Genomic DNA, 9721 nt, shown 5'->3' with positions numbered 1-9721 from the left:
AATAATAGCATCATAAATTATTCGTAATCAAATAATTCATTTATTTTCAAAGTAAGCTTGGATAACATTGATAAAGCTTTGCCATTTATTATTTTTCAATAATAATGAATTTGTTGTCAAGTAATCTCAGCTCTCATGACCTTTACTTCAGCACCCGCTCCAATTGTCCCAGGCGATTGTATTTATAAACGGGATCCTGCAGCTTACCCACAGGCGAGTACCTAAGCTGTGCTGTCAGCTCATCTCCGGGACTTTGGACCGTGCGATAGAGCACGCGCTGCAGTTTCTTATCGTCCGAGACTATATAGTAGCGACCCTCTTGAATATTTGATCGCCGATTCGATTGCGAATCAGTGGCTGGCGCAGAGACTTCCTCGTCGGGATAGTCAATGCGAAATGGGGCATCAGTTGGCGCGCCGTATTGTGGAGATGGCGTTGTCTCGCCGTCCACTTGCTTGGACACTGGAGCCTGTTGCCCCACATCGTTTGACTCGGTGCGTGGTGGCAAATAGTTGGAATCGAGGCGAGGCTCATTGAAAGTGCCAGCATAATCAACGCGTTGCCTGCTGATCTCAAAGCTAGACTCCAGACTGCCGGGCAAGCCAAATGGCACGCGAGGACGCCAGCCAGCAGGTGCATATGGCGCTCGCACAGGTGACTCGGCAGAAATACCAGCTATAGAAGCGATTACCAAAATTACCTTTAAAGCAAATACATGCATGAAAAATCTTTGCAAAACTAACTGTCCCATTGCAACATACCTTTAGCAGCATTTTATTTGTAACTTGCATTTGTAACTGAAATGCAAGACTTGAAATGCACGCATTTTTATACCAATTCATTTACAATATTGAGCTAATATTTGGCATGGCATGCACGTAACTCCCTGCCTCGGCTGGCATACATAGAGCACATCTGTAAACACGTAAGCCATCAAAATTAAATCACAAACGATCATTGACCTTGCCATAATTGGCAGGGGTTCAAATCACACATATATTTTACGTATTTACAGGCATATCCGTTGCCTAACTGTAACTCTAAAATATACAAATTTTAAACAAAACATTAAGCTGAATAGAATAGAATATTGTAGATACATATATGAACACAAAATTATAAAAATTAAGCTCAAATATATATTACGTAAGAAGAATCTTGGTCAAATACTCCATGTCTATTTTTGTATTAAATATTTCTCACCGCAGGTGGGAATCAACAATTTGGGCTTGTTCCGCATTAAATATACTTCAATTAGCAACATCATTAATATATTTTAATTAGACTATGATTAATGGATGAATTTTGTTTATGTATTTATAAAAATCTATATTTAAATTTTATCTATGTTGTTAGCCAAATAAAGCTAAGGTTTATTAGCGAAAGTTTATTACGATGTCTCAATTTTGTTTATTTATAAAATATATATTTATAATTTATCAATTTTTTCAATTGTTTCTTTTTTTATTTTTATATAATTAATTTCAAATTTGCTGAAATGAAAATAACAGTAATTGATTCTATTAAGTATTCTTTATACATTTTTGTCAAGTAAACTAACTTAAAATGTGTTTTCTATTTCAGCATTTATGCAATTCAAATGGGGCGCCAAAAGCTGCTGCCCGTCAGGGTGACCAAACTTGTGCAATTCACTGCAGCCCTGGAAAAGTATTAAAGCGCGGGCATTCAAATTCCAAAATGCTATGTAGACAAAACGAAATCTGAATGCTTTAAAATAATACCTATTTTATATTTATTTTATTTTTATTATTTAATTATTTTATTAGTATTTATGTTCAATTTAAATAATTCAATATCTTAGACATTCATTTAATATTATATTTTACATATTAATCACTAAATTTCCCTCAAACGCAGCAAAAGCTTTCTCTTTGGAATAAATTTTAAAGTTTTTGGTATGTTTATTTATTTTATCTTGTTTTCTATACAATTCGCATTAAATTGGTCAATATAATCTGTTTTGCACTATTTACTGTATGTATATATGTATATTTAAAGCGGGCTAACTTCTACACTTTTCTTCTTACTGCTCCCCAGTCACGCCCAGCTTCTTCTTCAGCGACTCGGGCATCTCTGGTGGTGGTGGGCGTGGCATGCGCAGGAAGACCTTGACAGCATCATAAATGAACCATTGAGCGGCAGTGAGTGTGCCAATCATGACAATCCTAGGCATCAGACCGCCCCACAGACCTGTTAAGCAATGAACAGTTGATTTAGGCTAATTTCTCTAGAGGATCGTCGACAATCATCAGTTACTCACCAGCCCAGCCCAATTGTTTGGCCACATCAAGAGCGCTGGCGCCCTTGGCCTGGTTCAGCTTGGAGACGACCGTATCTGCGGGATGGGAGACGATGGCGCAGAACACGCCAGCAATGTAGCCAGCAGCGAAGGTGACAATCAGCTGTTCGCCCTTGCTGCAGTCGGCACGTGGCTTGGGCACCACATACTTGTAGAGCAGCTCCAGGGTGCGCTCGAAGCAGGCGAACTTCATCATGGTGTATGGAATCTGTCGCATCCAGAGCGGCACCAGACCCTTGTAGAAGGCCGAAATGCCCTCCTGTGCGGTCATCTTGGGCAGCGCCTCGCGCAGCGTCTTGGCAAATCCGGGCGTTGTCTGTATCTTGACCTTGGCGGCTTCCATGGGCGCCAGCGCAATATCCGCAAAGAACTCAGCCGAGGCCGAGGCGGCCAAGTAGAGGCCGGTTCTGTACAGGAAGGCATTCTCCTCGCCAATGGCATTGGCATACATGACTTTGAAGACCTCGTACAGACCGAACTTGCACAGACCCTGCATCGAGTAGCCAATGAAGGTGGGCGCCCAGCCCTTGGCCAAGCCCCGGACGCCTTCCTCAGCCAAGCTGACACGGAAGCCATTCACCACACTCTTGTACTTGGCCGGATCCACCTGCAGACGGCACTTGACCAGATCGAGAGGCACCACCATTGTGTGCGTGGTACCGCACGAGATGATGCCACCCAAGCCGCATAGCACGAAATAGTGATTGGAGCCAAATTCGCAGGAATCTAGAGAACGAAAGTGGGAGAGTATTAGATACCAGTCATTGGGCTCCCGATCCTCACTTACCACCCTGAACAGCAGCAGCGGCGGCAGCGAAATTGTGATTTGGGCTCAGCTGGCGCGCAGCTCCATCGTTGGCCGAGGGCAGGAGAGCGGGCGCGGGTGAGGGCGCTGAAGCAGCCTGGCAGTTAGCACTGGTGAATGGCGACTTGAACGTTGAGTTCTGAGCGGCCTCGAACAGGGATTTGAACATGTTGGCTAGCGAGGATGCTGTGGATTGGTTGAGGTTAAAAGATCATGATGTAATCGACTTGAGATATTTCAGAAAACATGTAAAAAGGATTCGACAATATGTTCAACATTTGCGAAAATTTCTTTTCAATTTTTTTTCTTTCTTTCAATCTATTATCGAACACTTTGTACCATTGGCATTGATCTTGTGTATTGAGCACATGCCCAATGCATCATTTTTTATTTTTTACATAACTCTCGTTCTTTTTTTTTTTTTTTTTTTTTTTCTCTGCTCACTGAACATTACGTAATAAAATCGTGAGCAATCCAAAAAAAAAAAAAAAACACGATATTAATTTTGGAAAGCAAATAGAGTATATAGTGTATCAATTGGCCTTACCTCAAAGTGCGAGGAAGATTGTGCGGGGTGCAGAACAGAAGCTGAACTCTAGCTGAAGTAGCTGAAATTGTCGTTGTCGGGTTTCAGAAAATAGAAACCTGAAAACAACGTTCGTTGTGCGCCAAACCAGAAAACCAAATGCAACTGTCGCAAAAAAAAGATCAGAGATTGAGCACAAAAATTCGATCATAGTGTTGTCATGTACCGGAAAACTGTATCGGTTAGAAACGGTTATGAAATGACCAGCAGGGAAGCTGAATTTCTCATAATATATCTACAAAAATATATAAAATAATAATCAAAATTTACGTTAAATATTGAATAAATAATTAAATTTGCATTCAAATATTTAAGCACACTTAATTAAAAATAATCTTCATAATCATTTGGAAAATTTCGGAAAATTCTCTTTGCTCTTCTCTGACAACTCTGAGAGATTTTGTTATTTCTAAATATACGCAACATTTTGGGCACTGAAAATTCTGCTATTGAGCGAAATCTATTTATTGTTTTTTTTTTTCTTCTTCTTCTTCTTTCCCTCTGTTTAGAGTTTGCTGTAAAAATAAATTCATTAACGCGTCGACAGCTGTAGCCGCGGCTAACAGACAATTGGCTCTAAATCAAGGCTAAGAAGATTTTCCAATCTTCCTTTTCGTTTTGTGTGTAAAATTTTTGCAAACATTTTATTTAAAGTTTGTATTATTTACGAACTAAAATCGATAATTAGTAACTTTATGCACTTAAGGACTATTACAAAAAATGTATACTCTTCCTTTCGAGTCGTTTCGTTACTTTGATAAGTACATTTAGTTGATTTAGTGCTTAACATAGATATATATATATCTATATATCCATATATATATATATGTATGTATGTATATGTAAATGCTTAAAATATTGGAAGTAGCTGCATAATAATACTTTTTGCAATAAATTACAGTGCACGCGCATAGTTCGTGCACCTGGACAAAAATGGCAAAGTGGTTAACAATATAAACGACTTAAAGATTAAATTGGCTGGCATTTTGTAGAGTCTGAATTAGTTATCGGATGCTGATCTGATTCTGTGTCGGATCGCGTGGTTGTGAACTAACCCACAAAATAACCAAGTTGGCAAACAAGCGGACTCCTTAAACGTTAATTGCAATCGACTACGATTCGGCCGTCTCCATGTGCCGATGGACGGTCACAGGCGCCAGTATATAGTGGGATCGCGACTCCTCGGCATCCAGCGGCAGCGTGGTCTGGCCATAAACCGCGGACGTTGTGCCGCGACAGGGCGACGGTGTGGCCTGCGGCTGCTGCTTGTAGCGCTCCGTCTTGCTGGCCGGCTGATTGCTCAAATAGGGATGAGCGTTGGACTGCTGGCGGTTAGTGGGACTCGATATGGATGTTGATATGGACATGGTGTCCGACTTGCTGTGCCGCTTGTCGTGTAGCAGCAGTGGCTCCGCCAGCGTAAAGCACTGCTGATCGGAGCTATCCTCGTGCGGTGTCATGGTGCTGTAGCCGTGATCCGACTCCCCGTTGGGCGGCCGGCGGTAGTAGCTGCTGCCACTGGACATGTGATACGGTGATATGTCCGCAGCATGCATCAGTTGGCGCTGGGCCGCAGCATGATCATAGCCACCCATGGGCGGCTCATCATGTGCCTGGCAATCATCGAAATTGAAACGTGACAGGGGCAGACCGTAGTTCTCCTCCTGCACCGAATCCACATAAAACTGCTCCAGTGCCTGGTTATCCAGATTGTGCCTGTAGCAATAGATGGCAAAGCCTATCACTATGGCAAGCACAACGATGGCACCACCCAGTGGCCCAAAGGCGGAGTAGGCATGCTGTTCCCGCTGTGGATTATGCGCGGCCAGCATCTCCAGCTCATCCAACTCTCCATACGGCGTCAGCGAGGCCAGCACACCATTAAAGCAGCCCGCCTGTGAGGAGCAGAAGGCCGTCGCGAAGGTGTTCCCCTCCACATCCTGTTGACACCACTCACAGCCCATGATGCCGAGGCATTCGCGCTGTGTAGCGAACGTCTCACAGCCGCCTCCGCCTCCAACGGCGGTGCAGCTGGGCAACATGCTCAACAGCTGCGTGGTGGGTGGCAGTGCGAGAAAATGTTCGCTCGGTGGTGCACAATAGGGAAATTGCCGCGTATAGTTGGTATAGTCATCCAGATCCCTGGCATCGCTATTCGCCAGCATGGGGCACTCGCAGGGACACTCGCAGTCCGTCTGATCCATGCGCTTGCAGTTGAGGCAGACCCGATCGATGGTGCTGCACGGACAGAAGGCACCGCCATCGCAGCTGGAGTTGAGCACCGCCGCAAACAGATTGCTGCCACGGATCAGGGCGATGGCGTATTTCGTGCGCTCGCCATGCACCACATTGCTCAGTATGGTGGCCAGCGATGTGTTGAAGGCGTAATAGCGTTGCAGCGTCCGATTCTGATAGCTGCCACAGCCCAGCTTGCGCACCAGTTGGGCATGGTTTAGCATATCGTTGGCCAGATAGGATTCCTTGTGCGTCAGATGCTCGTGGGGCCGGCGTTGATTGCGCGTGTGCGTGGACACCTGCAGCATGCTGGGATGCGCCAGCAAATAGCCTTCGTGCTCGAACAGCAGGCACTTCATGTGCGGCTGTGTGCACACCGGCGTGCTGTCCAAGATGAGCCGATAGTAGAAGGCGTAGGGCACATCCAGGGCGACCACAGCCACAGGCCGATCCTGCTGTGCCGAGTGTAAGGCATCCGCTTTGCCCTCAAATATCGTATGCGCTATCGTCACCACATAGCCCGCTCCACCAGCATCCAGATACGGCGCTGTGCTGACAATGCGACCCGGCTGGGCCATGGCCTGCCGGAACCAGGGACGTCGTGTTGCATCATAGCTGCTGCTCAGCAGGCAACCCGGATATATCTGCAGCACGCCACTGACACTGGCTATATAACGTCTGATAATGTGAGCACGCAACGATCCGCTCGAGTCCTGATGCCGTCGTCGTAGCAGTTGCATAGCCTGATATAAGACCACAACCTCGTGCCGTATGCGTGGCCGCAGCCCGGGATTAGCGAACAGACCACGGGAATCACGCAAATAAGCCATTATGGACTCCACTTGACGCAGCTGTGTGCGTGGGCGATTGTTGTGCAGAAATGCAAAGGGCGAATTAAAGGCGGCGGCGCTCAGAAAGAGAGTGGGTGCATCTGTAAAGAAGAAGTAGAAGAGGATTACAGTTTGGATATATCTATAATCAAACCCATTGCTAGCTCACCCATTGTGGCCAGTTGCCTGAAGTAACGGCAATTTGCGGGCGCTCCAGTGGCGGCATTTTGCAGCAAGTCCAAACGGTGGTACAATATATCCATGCTATCGCCATAGTAACCAGATTCGTAGCTCGATACAGCATCCAAGCGATTGTAGCGCTGCTGCGGCACAGATGTATTGTGGGCGGCAGTGCCACTGATGCTGGCGGTGCTCACCAGACAGAGCACATAAATGCCCAGCACGGATTGCCAGTGATAGGTGCGCAACAGCTGCTGGCGACCCAAGTAGACGCCAGTGCTGGCATTGCCGCGCTCCTCATGCAGCATACGTCCGAGGATGCTGGAAAAGTCCGTTGCATTCTCCAGATAGGCTATGTTCACTGGATACGCTGTTTCACGCTGGATGAGCGGGCGTGGGAATGCCGGATGGGCCAGCGTATTGCCGGTGTCACGATCCAGCAGAAAGGCATAGCTGAAGCCCTGCTTGGCAGCGGGCGAAGCAGTCGGATAGTTAAGCAAATCCTCCAACAAGTCAGCCAAATACAAATTCACGCCCACCACGCCATAGGGCGGCACGGCATATGTGATGGCAACCAGGACATCTGCAAATGTGAAGATTATTAACTTCGGAAAGTAATATAAATACAAACACAAATGACTCACCTCCACTCTCGGCATCCACAGCGGGCTGATGCACTTCCAGGGAGTCGCTGAGAAAACGCTCTGTGAAAAGCTGACCAAAGACGCGGCTGCTCGCCCGTGGTATTGTCTCCGCGTGCATCTTGTTCAGTACAAAGAAACGTCCAGCCAATTGCGCCTCCTGGCCAGCGGGCAGCCATGCACTCACATCAATATCGAACTTCGTATAGTTCTGCGTGGCCACATCGCTGAGGAACTGCTTCTCATACATGATGCGCTTCTCGTCCAGCACCACGGCGCAGGTGTTGATGATAACCGGCGAAAGCAGACGACTCTGGCCCTGTGCCAACACACGCAACACATGCATGGCATCCGACAGATTTGTGAGCAGTCCACGCGTTACATAGACAAACTCAATGGGCTGCTCCGACACATTGACGAGCTGTGCCTGCTGCAGTCGATGCAGCATTTCAAACGCATATTCAAAGCCCAACGTGTGGTTGGTCATGCCGCGACCAAAGCTCAGATTGTTCACATAGCTAAGAATCTCATCCTTGTGCGCACGCGTGGCGCTATAAATGCCGTGAGCCGCGTCTGCAGGAAACGCATCCAAATACATATAGTCCGCCTCGCTGGATATAGTCACTAACGATATATAGTCCGTGTCCTCCAAGAGCAGCAGCAACTCTTGAACTGTGGGAAAATATAGAAAGTTCAGATGTTAGTTTAAATATCCTCAGTTGCTCTGCTCCATTAAACACCTACCAAAGCTCTTGGTTATTTCAAAGAGTTCCGCATTTAGCGCCGATCCCACATCTATGAGCAGCATCACAAACTTTCGTTTGATGGCCGAAACGTACAGGCGACGAAAGTGGGCTGTGCCCAAAGCTCCATCGCTGCTGGAGAGGAAATAGATGTGCTTAAAGTGGCTGGCGCTGTTGCTGCTGCTGCTGCTGCTGCTGCTGGCTTTATTTTTGCTGTGCTTGATCTTGCTGCTGCTATTGGGCTCGTTGTCGCTTGGATTATTGCTCAAGAGCTGGCGCAATATGGCTAACTGATCGGCAATATAACTATTGGCGGCTAGCGAGCGACCATTGTTCTCGTTCAGGAAGGTGGCGCGCGATACCTCATCCGATTTTAGATAATTCAAGATTTGTATTTGCTGTTTATTGTAATGGGCCGAAGCCAAGGAGACGGCATCCACATTTGTCTCATAATACGGTTGGCATTTCTCGATTTGCGTATTCAGATAGAGATGCATATTCTCGTTATTGGCAGCCGCATTCCTGTTCTCGTCCTCCTCAACTTCAAAGTCAAATTCACTTTGTTGCTCCTCCTCGGTATCGTCGTCGTAGCTGTGCTGCTGCAGCAGCACTTTGCTAAGATTGGAACGCAATAAGTCCCGCAGTTCGAGTACAACATGCGTGGCTCTCTGCAGCTTGCGTCCCAGACGCTGGCTAAACGCTTGCAGATCCTGCTGCACGGTCTCGTTGTCGTTGCCAGACGACAGCCGCGTGGTCACTGAGCTGGCAAAATGTATAGAGTCGAAGATTTCCTGCAAGAAGTCGATGTGAATTATGGCACACTTAAAGCATATCATGGCACTTACTTGTATTTTCGTTACTAGCATCTCCACATTACGTATACTATGTAGCTTGTTCTCCACATTGTGCCTCAGCTGCACAACGTTCTGCTGATTGTAGTTGACGAAGAAAACACTTGCTGAGCTCTGCTGGAGCGGCATGTAGCCGATAGCAGCAGAAGCAGCATTGGACGTAGGCACTTTGTAATTATTGCTAGGTATGGTTTCATTTGTTATGGTTGTGTTTTTGCTTATGCTTAGAGGTAGAGGAGGAACATGTTCATTGCTTGGCGATGTGTGGGCAGCTGCCGCCAGGAGTAGGAGCAGCGCGATGCCGCTCCACATCTTGCTGATTTCCTGGTAGGCTCTATAGGCCACAACTACCGCGTCATTTAGATACAAACAAAACGATTTTCTTTTTTTGTAATACTTTTATGCTGCTGCAAATGCTGCTGCCCGATATACTATAAGGTCGGTCGATAACTGTTATCGGGAACGCCGTATTTTTGCATCCAAAAGCATTTAATATTCGATACGGATAATCGATACTATTTCATATTGAT

At 46.4% G+C, this 9721-nt stretch overlaps 3 protein-coding genes across 3 annotated transcripts; all 3 read right to left on the bottom strand.

Moving 5' to 3' along the window:
* Positions 1-19: 19 nt before the first annotated feature.
* Positions 20-908, bottom strand: LOC108616126 (uncharacterized). Its single transcript, XM_018011098.2, has 2 exons — positions 762-908; positions 20-700 (listed from the first exon to the last, which is right to left on the bottom strand). Exons 1-2 carry the CDS (start codon positions 840-842, stop codon positions 143-145), a joined length of 639 nt encoding a protein of 212 aa, XP_017866587.1. The 5' UTR covers positions 843-908; the 3' UTR covers positions 20-142.
* A 990-nt stretch (positions 909-1898) lies between these two features.
* On the bottom strand, positions 1899-3830 carry Mpcp1 (Mitochondrial phosphate carrier protein 1). Its single transcript, XM_018011095.2, has 4 exons — positions 3673-3830; positions 3108-3311; positions 2282-3046; positions 1899-2211 (listed from the first exon to the last, which is right to left on the bottom strand). Exons 2-4 carry the CDS (start codon positions 3292-3294, stop codon positions 2045-2047), a joined length of 1119 nt encoding a protein of 372 aa, XP_017866584.1. The 5' UTR covers positions 3295-3311; positions 3673-3830; the 3' UTR covers positions 1899-2044.
* A 491-nt stretch (positions 3831-4321) lies between these two features.
* On the bottom strand, positions 4322-9652 carry LOC108616114 (VWFA and cache domain-containing protein CG16868). The gene is made up of 5 exons (XM_018011082.2): positions 9186-9652; positions 8342-9131; positions 7601-8269; positions 6946-7539; positions 4322-6877 (listed from the first exon to the last, which is right to left on the bottom strand). The coding sequence occupies exons 1-5, from the start codon at positions 9501-9503 to the stop codon at positions 4824-4826; spliced, it is 4425 nt and encodes a 1474-aa protein (XP_017866571.1). The 5' UTR covers positions 9504-9652; the 3' UTR covers positions 4322-4823.
* Positions 9653-9721: the final 69 nt, after the last annotated feature.

The sequence above is a fragment of the Drosophila arizonae genome, chromosome 5, assembly GCF_054131065.1.
Source record: "Drosophila arizonae isolate 15081-1271.41 chromosome 5, UAZ_ARI_1.0, whole genome shotgun sequence".
NCBI classification, from domain to species: Eukaryota; Metazoa; Arthropoda; class Insecta; order Diptera; family Drosophilidae; genus Drosophila; species Drosophila arizonae.
The sequence above is the reverse complement of the archived record's forward strand: the minus strand, read 5'-3'. Positions and strand labels throughout refer to the sequence as shown.